At 40.8% G+C, this 22,611-nt stretch overlaps 2 protein-coding genes across 3 annotated transcripts; one reads left to right on the forward strand and one right to left on the reverse strand.

The window, feature by feature from the left end:
* The first annotated feature begins 5,476 nt into the window (after positions 1-5,476).
* rpl36 (ribosomal protein L36) lies at positions 5,477-7,525 on the forward strand. 2 transcript variants are annotated; one of them, XM_079740332.1, is made up of 4 exons: positions 5,477-5,537; positions 6,226-6,320; positions 6,532-6,666; positions 7,410-7,525. In XM_079740332.1, the coding sequence occupies exons 2-4, from the start codon at positions 6,228-6,230 to the stop codon at positions 7,497-7,499; spliced, it is 318 nt and encodes a 105-aa protein (XP_079596458.1). In that variant the 5' UTR covers positions 5,477-5,537; positions 6,226-6,227; the 3' UTR covers positions 7,500-7,525. The 2 variants fall into 2 exon arrangements, with proteins under 2 accessions (XP_079596458.1, XP_079596459.1); XM_079740333.1 differs by having other exon boundaries at positions 5,497-5,533.
* A 1,253-nt stretch (positions 7,526-8,778) lies between these two features.
* On the reverse strand, positions 8,779-22,465 carry lonp1 (lon peptidase 1, mitochondrial). The gene is made up of 21 exons (XM_079739449.1): positions 21,811-22,465; positions 21,340-21,428; positions 20,911-21,030; positions 19,911-20,082; positions 19,126-19,239; positions 18,974-19,035; positions 18,400-18,529; positions 17,703-17,786; positions 17,463-17,531; positions 16,706-16,857; positions 16,373-16,511; positions 15,995-16,173; positions 15,423-15,510; positions 15,181-15,303; positions 13,024-13,140; positions 12,687-12,827; positions 10,550-10,715; positions 10,364-10,450; positions 10,092-10,219; positions 9,711-9,875; positions 8,779-9,161 (listed from the first exon to the last, which is right to left on the reverse strand). The coding sequence occupies exons 1-21, from the start codon at positions 22,348-22,350 to the stop codon at positions 9,012-9,014; spliced, it is 3,015 nt and encodes a 1,004-aa protein (XP_079595575.1). The 5' UTR covers positions 22,351-22,465; the 3' UTR covers positions 8,779-9,011.
* Between the last annotated feature and the right edge of the window lie 146 nt (positions 22,466-22,611).

Below are 22,611 nucleotides of genomic sequence, written 5' to 3' on the forward strand. Positions count from 1 at the left end.
TTCCCTCCACAGTTAAAAATGGGAACTGCATATAGTTTCCCAAATAAATTATATGCATACTAATAGCTCATACAATGAGTCTTTAATAAAAATGTCAAAACAGTGTCTCTGTCTCCTTATATGTTTTAGGTCATTTGATTCTGCATAAACCTCCTAAATTCTGTCTCTACCCATACTGCTTACAGTATACAAATACCCCATCAAAAGTATTTTTTTCTCCTACACTGAACATGTAGGGTAACTGAATATACAACATAATACAACGTTAGAAAACTTATCGAGAAAATATGCTTGCCATAACAAAACAAGATACAAGTTAGATAGTCAATTTACCATTTATTTAATTAATGTAACCCAGAATAAAACATTTAATAACATTTTATTTTCTATGTTATATTAATGTGTTTGTGTTGCTTAAGCAAAAAGGCAATCATTTATAAGTAGTCAATGCTTGAGCTTTAATATAACAAAACCCCACCCTATAAGTTCCGAACTAATCGAATGTGTGCATATGTTCATAGGAATACACTAAAAAAGTACTTCCAGGTTCAGGAAAAATAATGAATGGCAAATAACAATCTTCTTCTGATTAATGGAGGATGATAGTTTTTCACTATATACCGCCAACTACTGGACTACTACACTGGAGTGTGTTACAAGGACGTTGGCAAATGATACTTTAAATCATAAAAGTAAATTCAGAGAAAATACATACAAACATACGGTGGCGCTGCATGGTGGCGCTGAGCATTCACCAAAAAAAATGCACACCTTATGTAGCCGTTATAGTACGGTGGCGCTGAGCATTCACAAAAAAAAAAAAAGGTAAGTTTCACACCGTTAGCGCACCAGGATCTCGTAATTACGAGAAAATATCTCGTATTTACGACATCAGGATCTCGAAATTACGAGGCCAGCAATAACACGGGGATTGCTATTTGTTGTGGGGGTTTAAGTTTGTCGTATGAATCGACGTGCCACAAAAAGTTTGGACCTGGGTTTATGTAAAGACGACGTCTTAGACGATTCCGTTTCCTCAGTTGTACTCCTCGAGGATCTAGGATTAAGAGCAGGTGCCGTATCGTTGTTTGAGTAACTACCAAGCCTGCTTGGATGCATTTCAGATGCATAAATTTGTATCTGTGAAGCATCCCGTACTGGTTCAACTGCTCCTGCAGGAAGAGAGCCACTTGTAGCACGTCCGACTGGGCTTTTCTCCTGAACAGTCCCAATGACTTCAGATGTCTGCGCAATGTTGACATACTCATATAAATGCCCTCCTCACTTTTAAGGAACATCAATATTTCCCAATGCCTCAATCCGAGCAAGAAATAAAATACAATAGCGTCGGATAGCGTCATCGTTGCCATCCTGCAGCCAGCCAGCCACGTTATTGATGAATGAGAGGGGTGATCCTGATGTCGTAATTACGAGAAAATATCTCGTAATTACGAGATCTTTTCTCGTAATTTCGAGATCGTGATGTCGTAAATACGAGATCTTTTCTCATAATGACGAGATCCTGATGTCGTAAATACGAGATCTTTTCTCGTAATTACGAGATCCTGGTGTGCTAACGGTGTGAAACTTACTTTTTTTTTCTTTTTTTTTTTGTGAATGCTCAGCGCCACCGTACGTTAGTCTCGTAATTACGAGAAAAGATCTTGTAATTACGAGAAATGATCTCGTAATTACGACATTAGAATCTCGTAATTTTGAGAAAGGATCTCGTATTTACGACATCAGGATCTCGTAATTACGAGAAAAAATGAACGGCCCCACTGCCACTACTTTGCTCAGTAGAGCCAATGCGCGTCCATGGAGAGGTTAAATAACATTGGTAAGCTTGATACTTATGTGGAGGCTAAATACTAATGGACATTTCAGTGACAGTATAGATAAAGGTTGTAGATAACGGTTTTATGACCAAAAGTGCTTGCTTTTTTTCTACCTTTTCCTATTTTAAGTAGAGTTGCTTTAGCTAACAGGCAAAGTAACATCAGCTGTTAGCTCCATGGTTAGCTCTGTTAACAGAAGTGCACGCCACGGTAGAGATGACAGACCAAACGCCATACGATAATGGTCTGTGGGATTTTCTACGAAAAAGAGGGGTTACTGAAGAAAACATTAACCAAATCAAGGAAGAAAATGTAAGCCACAGTGTCTCTTTTTTGGCAAGAACGCAGCAAATATTTCCATAGGAAGTATGCACCGTCCTACATTAAACACATTCCTTAATTAAAAGTGATGAGTAGGCCTACTCATTGCAGTAAAAGTGTCCCTCAGTCCTCAGTGTTTTAGTAGCCTATTAATTTATAGCCTATAGGATATTTTCGAATTACTACTGCTATATTAGGCCTATATGTAGACTTATATTGCATTTTATTGCTGTACTAGCTCAAGACGCAACGCTGTCCAAAATATTTACAGCTCATATCGCTCTTGCGATTTTGCTTTTCCATTTAAAGGAGCCGCGCTTTTTGCCTGCACGCTCGTAGTTGAGGCAAGTGCTGCTGCTGATGCCGAGCCACAAAACACAAGATAGTCATAAGTTTGGTCAATAGAAAAATAATAATAAGCATAAATACATGAAACACTGATTAATTAGTAATTAATTAATTAATTACTAATTAATGGAGCAATTTCTTATATGCTAGATTATAGCTTAGTTGATCGCTATCGTTTGTGTGTGTGCGTGTATCGTATATTTTAATTGACTAATTAAGGGCGCCACCAGAGGGCGCCCCCAACGCATTTGCCGCCCTAGGCGATCGCCTAGTCGCCTATGCCGAGCGCCGCCCTGCCTGCATAGCCGCAATTATTCTCTCAAGCAACATGATGAAGGAACAAATGTGCGGTAGGAACTAGGAACTAAAGTCTTCGCGTATGTTTCCTGGGACCCACGCCGGCGAGACAGCTACATTCCGATTGGCTGGCGGTCATTTATAGCCGAAACGCTACTAGCTCATTTGCATAGAGTTGAGCTGTTTTCAACTCATTTACAGGTTTACAGCTTTAAAACTATCGCTCAAGCGTTTTTTCGCTCCTATCGCTTTATCGCTCATGTCTAATAGAAAGTGAATGGGCGTTTATCCCTCAAAACGCTTTACAGCTTTTGGTTTGAATGCACCATTACAGCTTTTGGTGTGAACGTACACGGGCGTTTATCGCTCAAAACTAGCCCTTTTTGCAAGACAGTTTTTTCTATTTCCTCTTCTGTTTTAGTTTTTAAATTCGTACCATGGCACCAATTCTCAATTAACAGTGTGTTGTTACTTCTAATGCCTGACAACTGCGTTTTTATTCTAACCACAAAAGCCCACTCTTTCCCTAGACAATTTAGCTTAGTAAATACAAAGTTAAAATAAATAATTTTAGTAAATGTGTAATACATAACTGTATATTAACTTGGATAAATATTTGTTGTTGGTAAAAATTGTGAAATCACAATGTTGAAAAAAAAACACATTATTACAACAATGTATGTTACAGTATATAATCTGGTATGAACAGTGAGACAAACTGGCGTTTGAAGATAGTTTTGCTAACGCTTATTGTTTCTTCACAGATGGACATATCAGCCATCAGAGAATTGGATGCTCAAGGATGTCCCTTCTTGAAAAACTGAGAAAGAAAATGAGGACAGAAACAGCAAGCCATGATGAGGAGTCTGAAGAGGACCCTGGGCCTTCAAGAAGAGCAAAAATATTGCTATAGCCTATATGTAGGCCTATAATACATCATTTTTAAAAAGAAAATAACAAGAAATGCCGTTCAGAGCGCTTTTCAATGATAAATGACACACAGATCATCTAGCTTAGCTAAACAGAAAGGCATTTTAAAGCATTAGAGAGATTTGTTAATAAAAGAAAAGATCCATAAAAGAATAAATCAGTGAATAACAAAAGTTAGGCTACCTCAATTATTTCCAGACATGTGAACTGTATTAGATTTTTGTTGAGGAAGTCCCCTGAGAAGTGGTCCGGCTCCTTCAAATCTTGAAAGATATTCATCCAGTATTGTGCATGGTGTTTTCTTAAAAATCCCCACCATTGTTCAATCCTTTGGTTATGATTACTTGAGCCGGTAATGTAGCATCGCTCAGAAAACTGGTCGTCATGGTAACCTCTTAAAAATATCTGCATCTGCTCCATTGATCGGTTTTCTGTACCCAGGTCTGACCTGATTCGGGTGGGAGTGCCGCTCCTTTTTCCACTTCATCAAGGAAGTAGCCAGCAATTACACGGGGATTGCTATTTGTGGTGTAAGCATATAGCCATATGACCATACAGGAAAACCCATCGACAGCACCATTAATATGCCATAGGGTTTAAGTTTGTCGTATGAATCGACGTGCCACAAAAAGTTTGGACCTGGGTTTATGTAAAGATGACGTCTTAGACGATTCTGTTTCCTCAATTGTATTCCTCGAGGATCTAGGATTAAGAGCAGGTGCCGTATAGTTGTTTGAGTTACTACCAAGCGTGCTTGGATGCATTTCCGATGCATAAATTTGTATCCGTGAAGCATCCCGTACTGGTTCAACTGCTCCTGCAGGTGGAGAGCTACTTGTAGCACGTCCGACTGGGCTTTTCTCCTGAACAGTCCCAATAACTTCAGATGTCTGCACAATGTTGACATACTCATAGAAATGCCCTCCTCACTTTTAAGGAACATCAATATATCTCAATGCCTCAATCCGAGCAAGAAATAAAATACGATAGCATCGGATACCGTCATCGTTGCCGTCCTGCAGCCAGCCAGCCACGTTATTGATGAATGAGAGGGGTGATCCTGATGTCGTAATTACGAGATCTTTTCTCGTAATTACGAGATCCTGATGTCGTCATTACGAGATCTTTTCTCATAATTACGAGATCCTGATGTCGTAATTATGAGATATTTTCTCGTTATTACGAGATACTGATGTCGTAATTACGAGATCCTGGTGTGCTAATGGCTAGATAAGGTGTGGAACCTTTTTTTTTTGGTGAATGCTCAGCACCACCATAGCTAACGGCTACATAAGGTGGGAAACTTTTTTTTTTATTTGGTGAATGCTCGGCACCACCATACCTTTGCCACATGGAATGTTAATATCTGTTTGGTCTAATTCCAGTGCTTTTTAGCTAATTTGTCGGAAATTTCATTGCCATAGATTCCATAGTGGGCTGGAATCCAACAGAACTGAATAACTAATCCAAGGCTTATAATCATAAACCAATAAGCATCAGCAGTGCGATTTAAAGGGACCTTTGTTCATGGAACTGTCATTGGGTTAAACATGTGCACAAAAAAATTGCATTATTATTTTGGAGTTAAATAATATTTCATATTTATTAAATAATATCGATAATATTAAAGCATTCGTGCATATTTTTATTAATGGCATTAGTAATGGATAATACAAAAATATATTAAAGCATCGCAAACTGGAGCAACACCACATCGCTAGAGGGCGCTGGACCAGAATCCTTCTTTGCCGACCGGCAACCTCACAACTCTCCTTCCTGTTTGACAGCCATTGAAGAAGGTCGGTGAGTATTATTTTGCCATGTTTGTATTTTAAAAATCGTTTTAAAATCTCTGCAATCTCGCCAATTGAAGGCTTCATACTACACTTATTAGTGAACTATAGCGGATTAAATCATACATAGAGAATATTGATAGAATATAATAAAGGCAACCGTCTTACTTCAGTGAAGTAATCTTTGCCACAAAGCTATAGGATAGCGAACAGCTTTCTGACGAGCTGGACCCCCTCTCCATAATTTCAATTTAATAATTGTAATGTCCTTATTAGACAATCAAATGAATGGTGCCAGTGCGTCAGTGTTGGCTCGAAATCCATTCAAGTCGTAATCGTCAACGTTAATGTAAAGCTACAATATCCACGATTTGCTATTAAGCTAGCTTACTCTAAACTATAGCTCTGCTACTACTCTGGTCTCTAAAGCCGCCGGACCTTGTTAATGGGCTGCAAGGATGATTGAATGTTATATCTATGGGGTACATGGATATCAACTATCTGTGATGGGCCAGATAAAGCTGTTCTGTGGCCATTTCCTAGAAATATACCGATATCGCTAAAGAATCTGGATTAATAAACCTAGGTCAATATACACAATGTGTTGATAAAAAGGTTTTGAATTGTGTTCAATTAAAGCATAAGATGAGGTACTCTTTTAACACCTGTTGGTATTTCTTTCCCCTCCGATCTTTCAGACATGGCTATCCGCTACCCAATGGCTGTGGGCCTCAGCAAAGGCCACCCAGTCACCAAGAATGTTTATGCCCCTAGGCACAGTCGCAGACGAGGCGTAAGTGTCTTTCCGGTCACCTGAAGTGTTTGGTATCTCAATTAAACACTGTAGTGACTAAACTATTTTTTGCGGTGTTAAGGGAACTGGAACAAGTGGTTCTGCTAGGAGTACTTTTAAATTGTATCAGTCAATATTCAAGTCCATGTACTCATGAATGCCCTTTTTCCACTGTCATTCCCAAATAACACTGAACAATATTATCTTACAGCGCTTGACCAAGCACAGCAAGTTTGTTCGCGATATGATCCGTGAGGTGTGTGGTTTTGCTCCTTATGAGAGACGTGCCATGGAGCTGCTCAAGGTGTCCAAGGATAAGAGGGCTCTGAAGTTCATCAAGAAGAGGGTATGTGGAGTGCGGACAATAAAATGTGGTTTATAAGTGAGGGTTCCCTGCAGCCAGTTTGAGCGTGCATATTGCCACAAATGTTAACTATAGCAGTAGTGCATTGGTCTTTATGATCATTGTCTAAAATACTTTAGTGATTCAGTGTTTTTCCCCTGAAACTAAAACACTGAATGCATGGTTTACAGAAGATTAAAGTCCTATTTACATTTTCTAAAGTCTTGTGCAGAATCAGTACAACCAAGTAATTGACCAATGTTTGTGATGCCAGAAGGCCCGTACGATGGTTTAATCCTCCAAATAACCCATCGAAATCTGGGTGAATACAATCAATATGCTGCTGCCTTGGTCCTCCCAGCGTACCAAATTTTATATGCACAAATACATGATTAATACTTGCCCCATATGTGCTCCATATGATCATGTGACTCTCGGGTCTCTCTCCGTCACTCACTTTCTTATGCAATGGCGGATCACTCTTTAATAAAGCACATTTTGATTAACATCTTTGGTCGTTTTATCCATCGTATGTGCATGCAGCCATGTTTAAAGTGCTGCACTTGTGTGGATGTTTTTCACTCTGGAATAAATAAACAGGGTTACACACTCTTGCTATTAAAGAAGCAATTTCCGATGCAGCGCATGGCTTGAAATGGAAAGTAAAGACCATGACATTGTTTGGGCAAATCTTTTTTCATGAATAAATGCAAACACTGGACTCATTCTGAATTTTATGTTTACAGATTGGTACTCATATCCGGGCCAAGAGAAAGAGAGAAGAGCTGAGCAACGTTCTGGCTGCAATGAGAAAGGCAGCTACCAAGAAAGAATAAACTGCCAATAAATCTTTTTAAGATGATATGCTGTTCGAGTTATTTTTGAAATCTCCAATTGGTAGGAAGAAAACGTAGTGCTGAGCAATTCCAAAAGCCTTCCTTACAGATGCTGAAAGAACACTTGACTTGCATTGGCAAACAGCCTCCAATTGTTGAATATGCAAAGTTGTATGTCCAATACAAAATAATTTCAGAAACTGCTTCTGGGTTTACAGGATGTTGAGGTGAACTTGCAAAATTGTCTTGAAGCAAGATAATTAATGAAATCTTTGTAAACAAAGCAATCCTTTTATAGGGTCTATTTTTAAGGATCAATACTAAATACGTTAAAGGTTCCACGGCATGCTGCCAGGTGTGGTCTGATTAGCAGTTACAAGCAATTTTGCAAATCTGCCCCTTATGACATCACAGGTGGGTGTCCACCTAGATGTGTGCTGGATAGATTAGTCTACCAGCCTACCTGGTGGATTGTAGCAAACGTTGCTCATCTATCCGTCACACATCTAGGTGGACACGCCCACCTATGATGTCAAAGCAGATTTCCAAAACGTGTAGCGGCTAATCAGACCACACCTGGTAGCATGCCATGGGACCTTTTAATATTTAGGTACTTGTAGCCATACATGGGTGATTCTAAACTGGGTTGCAGAGTGTATGCCAGAATCTGATCTTTAAAAAGAAAATTGTTTGCTCTGTTAATCAGTACATGATGGCAATATTGGTGAATCTAGTTGATGGGCCTGACCTTATGACACTTGTTGGTCCTCAGGTTTGACCGGCTAAGAACTACTGACAAGGCACTTCCAGGTTCAGAACAAACCAAATAATTAGCAGAGTTTGCATTCAAAACTATTGCCTATTTAACTTTCTAAAAAATGTATTCAATAGATTAGCTTGAATCTGTCAATTTACATGAACCATACAAACTAGTGAGTGCGGAATAACCTGCTGTTTCATCTATAGGTTTTTTTTACCAAGAGACAAGGCATTGTCGCTTGGTATTCTCTTTTGCTATGGAATGTCCACGTTTTGCCAGATAAGACTAATCCTACATCCTGATTTGTTTGAGTTTGGGAACTTCAAGCTGTAAGCTGCTTTTGTTAGCGAAAGGGATAGTAAAAGTCCTGAAATCAAATTCTGCCTTTTCCTATTCTCAAAGCTAAGGCCAGTGAGTTTGACCTTGTCTTCCCAAGGAGCTGCAGATATGCTATAGAATTAATTGAACAAATTCAGATTACATTACACTTTAATTTATATTTATAAAAAAACATCTATTATACTATAAATGAATAATGTGTTGACGCATTATTTGAATTAATTGTTGACCAATTAGCATCCATTCATCTGGCTTAAGTCGCTTAGTCCATGGCAAAGGGTGTGTCTCATAAGGACAGGTAATAAGTGTCCAGGGTACGGCCTGCACCCTTGTGTTGATAACGGAGTCCTTCAAATATGAAACAATTGGGAGACATTGCAGTGTGTGGTCCTTTCTTGGATGACAAGGTACCGCTATGCCTCTGGAAACACAATGGGGTAGATCTTGGAATAGTGGTCGACAAAGTGGACTTCCAGGCCTTGTGTAATATATTGAGGAAGGTCTGAGAAGTCCTTCTGGTTCTCTGCTGGTAGGATCATACATGTCACGCCTGCACGACGAGCCTAGAAGACATGAGATTTTTTTATTCATTAAAAGGTAGTAAAATATTGTTACTTAAGGTAACTATATTTGCTATCTGTAGTTAAAACTTAAAGGGGACATATTATACCACAAGGTGTGAGTGTGAATAGCCCTTAAAAGCCTTAAGGTGATGATCGTTATTATGATGAGTCATCATTTTACTTCGGCCTATTGAATGTTAGGATAGAGAGGTAATCAAATAAAACCACTTTGAATATAACAGACTGCAATTGTCATTGTCTTGTTTGAAAAATGAATGAAATTAATTTTCTTTCTACACTTAGACAATGCTTTCAATGCCGATGGTTTAGGTGAACTGGAAAGGCATTAACTAAAATTGTGCAGATGAATCCCCTTCTTTTCACTTCCCACATCTCTTCTCTTCCCTCATTAATAAGTTTAAGTTAAGGTTGGGGTGGTGTCTCGGTTCCTATCAGTGTCAGCCTGTGGACCGTCTTCAGACTTAATTTATTAATAAAAGGAAATAATTATAATGAATTTGCCCAAAGAAACATGATGATGATACTTACAGCAATAGTCTTCTCCTTAATTCCCCCTACTGGCAGAATCTTCCCTGTCAGGGACAATTCTCCGGTCATCGCTACGTTCTGGCGCACTGATTGGTTGGTTGCTAGGGACAACAATGCTGTGACAATAGTGCAACCAGCACTTGGTCCATCTTTAGGGGTGGCACCCTGGAACCAGAATAAAACATGGAATCAGTGATTACTTCATTGGCATCTGCCAGAAATCTACAAACTATCTGACAATAGAAATGATAACCTCAAGACACAAGAGAAACGAAAAACCAGAAAAACAAAAACATTTACTTTCTTTTTTTCTCCATTTTGGTAGATTGACATCTTCACAATTGTTTCAGGAGTCAATGGATATATATACTTTACGCATACCTCAGGAACATGCATGTGCAGATGAGAGTTGACCAGGAAGCTGTTCTGGGGCTCCTGGGTCATGAGGAAAGATCTGGCAAAGGTTGTTGCAATCTTAGCACTTTCCTTCATCACGTCGCCAAGCTGCCCTGCAGAGGTACAAGCAGCAATGCTTAGCGGGAAAATATGCCAGGCATTCAAATAAAAAACATCATGAACACAATACAAAATAGGGGGACTTTAATTTAGACAATATTATGCTAGAACAAAGTGTAGTAAAATCTGACACTGACCTGTAAGCTCCAGAGACCCCTCCCCTTCTTTCAGCACCGGCTCATGAGGACGTCGCAACGACGTCTCAATAAATAACGTTGAACCACCTGGACAGAACCGGTTACATGCAACACTTTAGAGATGTATCTAAACCTAGTCTCTCCTGAGTGAATTCATCAGCCTGACGGTGCGTATGCAGGGCTTACCCATGGCGGTCCAGGCCAGTCCCATGACCACGCCAGGGGGCGTGACGTCGTACATCCGGTCGACGGTGAACAGGGGTTTGCCGACATAGTCGTGCAGGTTGTCAGGCGTGATGGTGACGGCGTGGTCTTTACCACTCACGATCTGGAAGGCCACCTTGCGGAACACCTTGGAACAGAAGGAGGGATATATGCATTACCAAAATGGAAAGGTATGTATTTTATTACCCAATAACTTCGAAACAAATCACATCACTCATTTACACGAGTAGGGTGAATCTGTCATCGCAAACATTTGAATTAATTAAGTGACCTGTTATAATCCATTCATTTTATATTATTAATATCCATTAAAGGGATACTTCACCCATTCAGAACCGGCGTTCTATCATTGTAAAATCGCTATTGTAACATAAAAAGTAAGGTTTTTTTCCCGCAGTCTAACCCAGTCTTCCCTTGGCCCAGCTTTCCTGATCTAATTTTCTCCCGAGATGACGTCAAATGACGCGTTTGACGTCATCTCGGGAGAACTTTGCTTGCCTGCTAGAAGGGCCGAGGACTACAAACCACTGGTTCCGCAAATTTGTGAGCCCACCAATAAGGGATGAGGGGGGGCAGGAGCTTGCGTACGAGATGCAAACACAATGTCCGCCAAATTTGCAATGTGAAACAGCCGAAGTGGATTTTGAAAATCTATTGTTGGATTTGGACATTCAGGGCTATTAGTACGAGCCAGAATACAGCCAGGAAGAATTGACACAAATTGAGGAGGAGGCTGCCGCGGCAGCAGCTGAACAAGCCTTGCCTGTTGACGAGGACGAGGAGCGTGCCGGTTTGCTCTGTTCGCCTATAGACACTAACACAGAGTGCCTGTGCTGCAGCGAGTTTCAGCGATGCCAGTTTCTTCAAGAATAAATGGCTGAATCTGGCGAGGACGGGGCCATGTGTGTAACCTCTCACCCAGGCTTTACGCCTCATCTGAACAGTTGGGTATTGGATACATATTTCCGGACCCAGAAAGTGAACTGGAAACGCCAGCCAAAGCCGGCAGGGAGAAACAGACGTCTGAGCATAGAGTAAGTGTTTGTTTTTTTACTAACACATTGGCTACAATAGTTTTGAGTCCCGGGGAACGTGACAATGTAGTTATCCGAAAGTAGTCGATCTTATTGGCAGAGCATAGGCTACGTTACGTTAGCTTGAAGTCTGTGTAATGCTGTATAGGCTACTCAAGGCATAATTTTTATTTTGCTTTGCTAATGTTGTTCTCTTTCTTTCTTAGTCAGTATCGGCTTCCTGTATTGTCCAGGCCATCAGAGCTAATTAACCAGCACAAGATGGGCAGTACCATGGCTACCAGGAGACAGTAGATGCTCAAGATGAGCTGTGACTATTTTGACTCTAGCAAACGCACCCTACACGTTTTATTTTTGTAAATAGTCCACATTTTTTCATGAATAAAACTTCAAATTCACGTTGGTTGTTGTGATTTGTTTACTAACCCAAGTGCCTTTATACTAAAGTAGGCCTACTGTGTAAGATAAACACCTATTTCAACTGGGGAGAAAAGGTTGGGTACAAATACTTGATATGCTGAGCTACTGTAATTAGCAAATGTTTTTATGCTGTACAGTAATATACAAATGATGCGTTTAAAAGAATGAGGGCAGAAGTCTGAACTAGTCAACATATCACGGGGATATGTTTACACAAAGTTTGCTCGCGCTACCACTCGCGCTAGGACCATGGGTCCTTCCCCCTCCAAATGGAAACAGGCGGGCGGTGCACAATGCACTGTGGTAGTTTAATGATTTCTTACTTTTGAGCCAGAGAGACACTTTCTGCCTTTTCTTAGGCTAGGATGAACCGATTTCAATTTTCTTTGCACATTTATAATACATATAATTATTTACTTCATATCTCCACCGGCGAAGTTTCCCTTTAGGATGCTATGATGAGAGGCATCATAAATAGAATACAGATCAAATCAATTGATCACTCAATCAGTAAATGTATTTTTTAATGTTAAAAATAGGGAAGTGGTCTTTCATAGGCAAGTTTATGGAATGTTCTGGATCTCCTAAATTGGACATGTATATAATCTCCAACAAGACACGTCCACAGCATGGGTGAGGGCTACCTTTTCCACTTGCTTCTGCAGGTTCCTCACACCAGACTCTCTGCAGTACTGTTTGATCAGAAGACTCAGTGCCTCTGGTGATATGGCGCCGCTCTCCTGAGTCAAGCCGGTAAGAGCACGCAGCTGGGGGACCAGGTAACGCTGTACACAATGGGAGTGAGGGGTTAGAAGAGGAGGGGAAAAAGGGGATTCAAAAGGATGATACTGTAACGATTAGCTTCATTAGTACAAAATATATATGTTTTAACCCTCATTAGAGACACTATACCTCTTAATATTTAACACCCCCCACACACACACACACACACACACACACACACACACACAATGTTGCTACCTCAGCAATAGCCAATTTCTCTTCGGCCACATATCCGGACACGTTGATCATCTCCATCCTGTCTCTGAGAGGCTCTGGAATGGTGTCGAGGATGTTTGCTGTGCAGATGAACAGCACCTGATGGGAGCACACAGAGGAACCAGAGTAGGGGGCCCATTTTAGGGCTACTCCACACCTTTATATCCTTTCTCCTAGCATTACATGAGGCGGATACAAGTGTTGACCTGTGTCATACCTCTGATCACTTACCTCCTGCATATTATTGTCATAGGCTGAGGCTAATTGTACAGGACTTTAAGTAATATTCTGCATTACCCGACTACAATTTTCGTACAATGTCAATGTCTATTTGGCTGTTGGTTCCGTATTACCTAAACCAGGCGTCAGCAACCCGCGGCTCGGGAGCCAAATGAGGCTGTTCCACCCCTCTGCATTTGATCCAATGGGAGAGAGGAAGAAAGTCCTCCTCTGAGTGGGTGTGACTAGCTGGGATCTGGATGACCCCAACGTCTATTCACGAATAGGCTGGAGCCCTGGCTGCGCTATGAACCAATAAGCAGGAGCCCTGGCTGTGGAGCAGCCCGGAGGGAAGGGTTATCCCCACAAGTCTAGGCTACGAGAACCTTTAATAGGTCCATGAACGACGACCAACAAACCCATGCTCAGTCGCATGCCTCTTTTCTACCGAACGGTGAGCTACTGTTCGTTGCGGTACAGTGCGGCTCAGTTAGCTTATATTGGAGTTTCGGCCGAGAAGTACGGTTCGGTGCAGCTTGGTTCGCTTATATTGGCATTTCCACCGCCAAAAATTGGGCAAGGTGCCGAAATAGACACTCTGAGCCTACATATTTTTCGACACTCCTCCGTTGGGTTACCAAGCCGTCTGAAAGGCTGGCGAAAACGTGGAGCTACACACACCGTTATTCTGAAATCACTTTAAAAATATCCCGTTTGGTATGACTGGTCACTGATCTTTGCAACACAAACAGCAAGGAGGATTGACTTGATCTATAAATGAAGTCCATCAATCTTAATTGGCTTAATGCCATGACCAACATTCTGAAACATCCAGTAACATCCACATTTGCCTCAAACAATGTTATGCTTACAGCCCATGTAAATAGTTGTTGTTCGGAAATAATGTTCTTGTTCTTTTAATTGTTTGTTACTTCGTTCTGTTTGATATTGTGGAAAGGATGTTAGTGAATGATTCAGAGCATGATGCATTTTAAATGGCATCACTTTTGGTCTTCATCTTTGAGTCTTCATTTTTCTTAAAACAATTGTAGCTCAAAATGAACATAGCCAAATTACAACCGATAGCTGCAGTCATTGAGGGCAAAAATAGGCCCAGATATTTTTATTTAGTTTTACAAATCAAGAGTAGACCTGATTTGATTAATTGGCTTTGCATCCTTTTCTTCTGCCCTTGTAGTCCAAGACATGCTGCCCACCAGCTTTCAAAGTACATTGCTGCCACTGGTGGATTTGTATCAATTTTATTCACATAATTATCCCTCCCTGCTATTTTGTAGTTCACCAAAACACCCTGAAACAACTTGAGTCTCAAGTACTTATGCCACCATGCGCCACTAACAGTGCAAGTAGGCCAATGGCAACGAAGCGCGCCATCCTTCCTCCCTCACTTTAAAAACTACCAGCCGCCACTGATAACTATAGCTAAAAATGAAGTTGCTGTGTTATCTTCATTTTAGGGAGCAAATAGGTTTTGTGGTTTTTATTTGAGATTTTATTTGCTGGGAGGGACCAGAAATGGCTCTTTTGATGGTGAAGATTGCCAACCCCTGACCTAGGCCTATTCTAAAATAAAATACTGTAAAAAGAATTTGCTCAGCTGCAGTCAAATATATTGTGCACTGATTCTCTCTGTCCAGATATTCCATTCCAGTCTTAAAGGGAACATATTATACCACCAGGTGTGAGTGTTATTAGCCCTTATAAGCCGTTTTGAAAATCTGCAGATTTTCAAAACGGCTTATAAGGGCTAATCACATGGTGGTATAATATGTCCCCTTTAAGTTTTAAACACAGATAGCAACTACACACAAAAGTGGTAGTGTGTTATTCACCTTAATGAGTGGGTGTTAAATGGACTTCTTCAATTGACATTCACACACACATACTCTTAGTCATCACCTTTGACAGGTCCACAGGAACATCCAGATAATGGTCAAGGAAGTTTGCATTCTGCTCAGGGTCCAGAAGCTCTAGCAACGCTGAGGATGGGTCCCCTTGGTAGCCCCGCCCCATCTTATCTACCTAGTTGAACAAATTACAATAAAATCAACATCAGCATCACCAACAAGATACACAACAATGACCAATCATTTTCAATGTACAGTTCACATCCTATACAATATTGTCAGTAAAAGCCTGACCTCGTCTATAAGCACCAGTGGGTTTTCAGTCTTGGTTTTCTTCAGGCACTGGATGATCTTTCCTGGCATCGCTCCAACATACGTCCGTCTGAAATAACAATGAGCATGCACACAGGGGCATGTCAAAGTTAAGAATAACGGATGATACATCTATATATAATCTCTTTATGATGTTGACACAAAGACATTGGTCTCACTGATTTCAAGGCAGCATAAAATCTGTCAAGAGTGCCCCTTGAAATCATGAACCAACTCATTCCGAAGCAAAACAGGTAACAATCACAAAAAACTGTTGCAACAAATCTTAAAACCAGACTTCAATGAATGGCAAATACATTTGTATCATTGTCTATAAATTGAAAATTAACTTGTGGATGTAATTAGCTAACATGACATCAACAAGGAATTTATAAAAAGGGTCAGCATTGAAAAGCAATTAATTAGGATACTCAAGCAACATTGTAGGACACACACATTCATAACAAGAGTTGTGAGCATCACCTCTGTTTGTCCTACGATGACGCCTCTGTGAAGAGGGTCAATACAGGAGTGAATACGGCATGTTGTGTTACCTGTGGCCCTTAATCTCAGCGACATCAGTCATGCCGCCAACACTGAACCGGAAGTACTCTCTGTTGAGGGCTCGAGCAATGGAGCGAGCGATGGAGGTCTTCCCTACTCCTGGAGGGCCGTAGAAGCATAATATCTTTCCCTGGGTAGTTCCCCGGAGCTGGCTGACCGCTATGAACTCCTACCCGCCGCAGGTACAAGAAGGCAAGTGACAGAGAGAGATAGAGAGGAGGTTAGAAGATCGCAATATGAAAGTCATTGAATCATATACATATATGCTTAATTTATTTATTTTGGGGTTAACATCAGTAATATGTTTCCATGCAGAGAGACACCCTGTTTATTTATATGGTTAGGCGGAAATGCACGCATTTTCTAACCAAAATGCGTTTTTTGACATCATCCATCCCGTAGTGGTCCTCTTCCAGAACTTCATTAGCCCGATCGAGTGCTAGATTCTCCTCGCTGTTGGTACCCCAGGGCATGTTGGTCAGCCAGTCCAGATAGTTACGGGTCACACTGGAACACAAACCTTCTTTTTTCACTGTCCTATTTTATTAGACACTGTTATAACCCTTTAGTTAAGTTGATAACATGGAGTTAGGCACTCTAGTCTAAATGGCGTTTAAGAACATTGCCCATTTGTTACCAAACCTCAGTGACGATAAGTGTGATTGTCAATAACACAAACCCTGCCAAATGATATACTTTACTTGAACTCTGAAGAGTGGTTGTCCAAAAGTCCGAGTTTATTGAGTTCTTCATCAATGACAACCATGATGTGAGGAGGGACGACTCTGTCTTTAAGTCTCTCCCTGAACTTCTCCTCGATGGCATCTTTATCCTCCTTCTCTAAACCAAGCTCCTGAAAAGCAGAATTCATTCATCAAACATATTACAAATCAAGCCTGAGTACTTAAGCCTGAGTACAACTTGTATGAGATGAAATTAAATGAAGTGTAGACCGGGCCAGTGCATACCTAGAACAAACCTGAGGGAAAGAGCGGATGGGCGCAATTACCGGTTCTCACAAGATCATTGTTTTTTACAAACTATGTTTGTAATCTATGTTTATAAAAACTTTTACTCAAATGGTCTATCAATCTAATGAAAATCCCAGCCCTTCTGGGTTCCTAGAACTGTATTCTGCCACACAGGACGACCTCTAATTTTTTTTCTAATGTGTGTACTAGACTGTTTTAAATATATGTATACATGGAAAGTTCAAATCATGGTGATGCCATTTGAACGCCCAGTCCTTGCGTTTTCCTTTACTATGTTCGCCTCAGTTTGAGGTTTTTCAACACTTCCAATATATCCAATGACACCTAGGAGTAGGAGCATGCTACTTTCAACCGCATGTGGAATTTCTAGAATGAAGAGCCAGGGTCACATTTTACATGGTCTGATTGCTTGTTAATGCGCTACCACATGTTGAGCACAAGTATCTTATTCTGACCTTTCACCAACCTTCTTAATAATCTTGAGCTGCTCCTGTAACAGATATTTCCTGTGGGTTTGTTTGATCTTCTCTTCTACCTGAAAACATGAAGAAAGTCTGTTGAGCACATTATAACAATGATAATTGTTCTAAAATAATGAACCGATCAAAACAATAAAATATGAAGAAAAAAGATCATAACCAAAACAATAAATGAAGATAACAATGTATCAATAACTGATTTCTGTGTGTGTGATAAGCATGCTGACCTCTCTCCCCAGTCGCTGCTGCAGTTTACTGAGCTCGTATTCCTTCTTCAGCAGAGACAGAGCCTTGTACAACCGCTTAGGGATCTGGACATAAGGACATACAACCAACAACATTATTGTACAGGTGTGTTTAAAGGTAATCTCACAAATCAGACTTTAGATTAATATCTGATGGCAGACTAGCCATCAGATATGGCTACGTTCTTCACAGTTTTTCTTCATCCTGTGTATCAACTAAACAGCACACAGTGATAGCGTCCCATGCTCTGTTACAGTGATTGGCTGAGGGACTCGGTCTGTCAAGGCAAATACTCTCACCCGCTGAGATCGATGTGAGGTCAAGACAGATCTGTGTAATGAAATGTGATACGTAGCCTGGATCAGTCTCCAGGCTCAATTCATTGTATTTAGCTTTATATTTGTTTCGTCCCATCACGTTGCTGCAGGCTGGGACTGATAGGCACTGATGGCTATTAAGAGCCAAAACAAACTCGGCCAGCATTATTTAACCGTCATTGTAATTGCCCTCGGAAATTGTAAATGAGTTTCCAGACTAATAAACATTTGTGAAGTGGCCTGGCGTTGTCAGGCTGCCATTGTCAAGCATCAGAGGGGAATTCTGGAAATCATGGATAGAGGCATATAAAAAAGAGTGGAATGAATTGGAGGGATGATGAAACTGTTGTATGTGATTTACATTAGTCTCCTCCAGAATATCCTGCAGTTCGCTTGACTCCGCCCCGGTCAGTGCGGCACCCATGTCACTGAGGTAAATAGGGTTATCTACCACTCTCTGGCCTGCTTGCATCATCTGGAGGACTGACTCCCTAACAGGGAATCAAGTGAAGTAGCATAAGTATTAAGGACCATTGCGACCAGCATGCATGCTATACCTACACAAACATACACAGACATTTTATCAGGTACATTCATTTGATTGTAGCCAAGTTACTCTGTCTCCTAGACAAAGGCCAACGTAGCATTTTTTGCATCACCTTTGTCTCTGAATGCTTTCTGGATATTGATGAAGTTAAACCCTTTGACCCGTCTGACCTTATATCCTGACCTAGAATAGCTACTTTCAGGGCAGAAAAAATTGGTAACCATACTTAAATCATTTGTAATACTTTCACGCTTAATGTGTGATTAATTAATGTGTAATTGATAGTGTGATTTTATAAAAAATGTAAATGCCTATACTTGCCAAAACAACTAATGTCATACAACAAACAAGACATTGCTTGGCTGTTTGACTAAATGAAGAAGCTCACCTATACAGAGGGTTTAGAGCAATAATGTCACGGATGGTCTTCACAATTTCGGCTGTCAATGCCTGGAAGAGATAGACACAAACTCGTCTTTACAAGAATGACCCAACCTAGAATATTATGCTACTCAACAGTGTGTATGCCTTTCAACATACCTTGACCTCCTCTGTGACAGTGAACTGGTCGTGATTAATGTTCTCCACCTCCACCATGAGAATGTCCAACGAGGGCACAGCCTCTACAACGGGGGTCACATCTGTATCAGAGATCTAAGAGAATCAACAACCCCCATTCCGCAGAAAAATGTTTTAGTTATTTTCAGGAGGTTGGTGGGTTAGCCATTAATACATGTATACACAGTATAGGTATTGCTTCCTTGGACAATCATGAAAGTCCCTTTTCTTCTGGCTACATTATTATAGAATTGTTTCTACTCAAAACATAATTGTTAAAGATCCCATATTATACTTTTTAGGGTTAATAATTGTATTTGGGGGTACTACTAGAATGGGGTTAAATGGCTGTATGTTAGAACTGTTACACTGTTCATTTCTGCAAAACCAATTTCAGCGTCTTCCTAGAAACGGTCTGATACGTCTCCCGAGTTGCCCAGTCTGCTGTGATTGGTTAGCACATCAACTCTGTTGCGATTGGTCGAACAATTTGCCTGTGCGTCGGCAAATTAACATCAAGTTGTAAACGTTGCAGGTAGCCGGCAGGCGTGACTTCTGCACGTCAGCACCGCACTGACATCACACTATTACAGAAGTACCTGTTTCACGCAATTAAATGGACTCTCTCTCAGTGGTCAATTCAGCAGGGTGATGCCCTTGCATTCAATCTTTATCTCTCTTAACCACACATATGAACATAAGCTGATCCATCTCTCTCCTGGTGTAAATACCTTAAAGAAATAAAGGTATTAAATCTTTTCCCCCACCTTAGCCTCCAGATGTTCTGCAGTGGCCCCAGCAGGGTCCTTGCGACTCCGTTTTGGTTTGCGTTTCAGCATGGTTTTAGGCTGTGATTCACTGTCTGCATCCGACTCTGATGATGGAAATGATGTGACAGGCTCTTCGGGCTCCACGTCTAGCTCTCTTGTGATACGGATCCTGCCAGAGAAGAGTGTGAGAAAATAACAAGTCATCATACTGATAATAACAACAATTGGAATATCTAAACAATATCTAACTCTAACTTTAGCAAACAATAAACATGTGCTAGCATGGTCATAACCATGAAATACTCCAAAGTCGGATCTTATGATCTTCTATGGCTATATTCCCGCTGTGCGTGTATGATACAGTAAAAGTAGAAGTAATTTCATATGGATCAGACAGCATATCATATCAGCATATCGTGACAGGCTGCATATATTCACCAGAGGTGGGCTAATTGTCGATTTATATTCTGTAGTGAACCTAAGACACACATCAAACCAACACACATTTCTACAATCAACAACAAGGTTTCCAACAGCAATAAATAAGCTATGGATCTCAGACAGATCTTGCTCCAAAACTTCTAGAACACAGTGGGGTAATCCAAAGGACCCCAAAGACTCAACTCCATTGAACCCACACAGGCTAGAGGCATACATCTTTGACCTGCAAGCTACTCAACATGATGAAACATGCTGGCTGCTTTACAAAGCGGAGGATAAGTGGCCCTAGTTGTAGGTAGTCGAATGACAACCCATACCTTTTTGGCATTTATTTATCAACAAAGGAAGCTTCATGGAATTATCCAACTTTTACTTAACTGGTATTTTATTTACAATATATAGGTACCAGAAAATCAGATAACAAATTTTCAATATACAGGGGGATTGAAATACTGGCAAATTCTACCTTTTTTAGGCATTCCTTTTGTGCGGACAGTAGTGATATCATAATATAATGGTTTCATTCGATAACATTTAGTATATAAGAATGTCATACCTGCGATGTCCCATAACAATCATTCTCAATTTGTCGCCCAGATCCTGCATCTCATGTATCTGAACAAATGTCCCAGTTGAGTATATAGCATCCAGAGAAGTCACCACATCTGATTGATTACTGGAAAGAAACATACACACACATACATTTGGTGGGATAGTGGTAAGGTTAAAAATACCACCAACATTTTAAATAAAAAAGTGCCAGGTCAAAAGTCAAGTCAAAAACGTTTGTACTTCACAACACTAGTTTCAGCACTTGGTGATGCAATCTTGCCTCAAGCCTTTTAGAAAATAAGGTTTAACTATTTGCAGTTGCATGCAAGGAATGTCCAATGCTCTATGGTTAGTTATATAAATGATATGACTATATCATTTATTTAATTATAAAAAATACTGGTAAGCATTTTACAATATGTAAGCCCCTTACTTATCGTCTCTCTTTAGAAAGACTCCAACATATGGCTGAGCAAGTCGAACTTTCCTCTTCAACAGCTCCATCAATGCAGTGTTCTTCACCTAGCAGAAGGAGAGTAATTGTATTAATCCAGCAGAAAGAAAAAATAATTTATATTTACAAAGATAAACAACAGGACTCCGTGATTTCCTTCTGATATTTTCCAGCAGCTTTGCTGAAGTGCGAGGTTCACTCCGGTGTAGATGCTTTATGCACGGTGCTGATATGCGCAGAGGTTTCAGTGTGATCAGTGAAACCAGGAGAGCACTGGTGAATGAATTCCAACTGAAGTAGTAGCAGATTTGACATATTCTCATGCTACTGAAGTGTTATAATAACAGAACACCAAATAGCATTATAAATAAATATCTAATTTTACATATAGGGTTAGCTAGGCTGTCCGTCAAGCTGTAACATTGCACAACTACTGAAGGCCATTCCTACCTCGATGATTTTGATAAATCGAGGAAACACAGGATTCCTGCTGACAGCGATCAGGGGAACATTAGGAAACACATCCGGCACCATCATCGGTGTGAGAGCTGTCATTTGTGGCTCATTGTAGGGCATGCTCCCACCTCCCCCGGATTCCTCTCCACCAGACCCAGAGCTCTCTCCGCCATTGTCTCCGGAGAAGGCTGACCCACTGCCCCGGCTCCCATAAGCCCTGTTGGGGATGATGTGTGGATATCCACGGGGCAAGACGTCCTGTCCCTCGCTAAATATACCACAAACACGAACCCGACGGCCCGGTCCTGTCATTGACATGTTGAAACGAATGTTACCGACGCAATCGTTGAGTAACGTCCTCTTCACGGTTCCAGACATAGCACAACTACTTCTGTCAACCCGTCGGTACGTTGATGTTGAATGGCTCAGTTTGGAGACAGTGTTAAAAGTTCGGTACATGTTCGGCCAGTTGAGGAGAAGGGAGTTCTTGTGCAACTGTCTGTAAGAGCCCAACATTCTCATGCAGGCCGCCATGTTGCGATAGAGGATGATGCACCTGGAGGCGCGACACAAGATTCTGACGCAAGGGCAGGCTCGCCGCGCGGTTTAATGACGACGTGATGTCTGGCCCAATGGCTGCGACAGAAACCTTCTTTTCCGATAACGTCCACTCTGGTGTGTTCCCGAATCCTCGAACGCCAGCCTTCCAAGTTACACTTTTGACGCCTCGGAGCATTTATAGCGTTCCTGTTGGTCTTCGTGATTGTGTCATGAAATTGGCTAGTCGTTGTTTAT

Source organism: Pollachius pollachius (genome assembly GCF_949987615.1).
Source record: "Pollachius pollachius genome assembly, chromosome: 7".
Taxonomy (NCBI): Eukaryota; Metazoa; Chordata; class Actinopteri; order Gadiformes; family Gadidae; genus Pollachius; species Pollachius pollachius.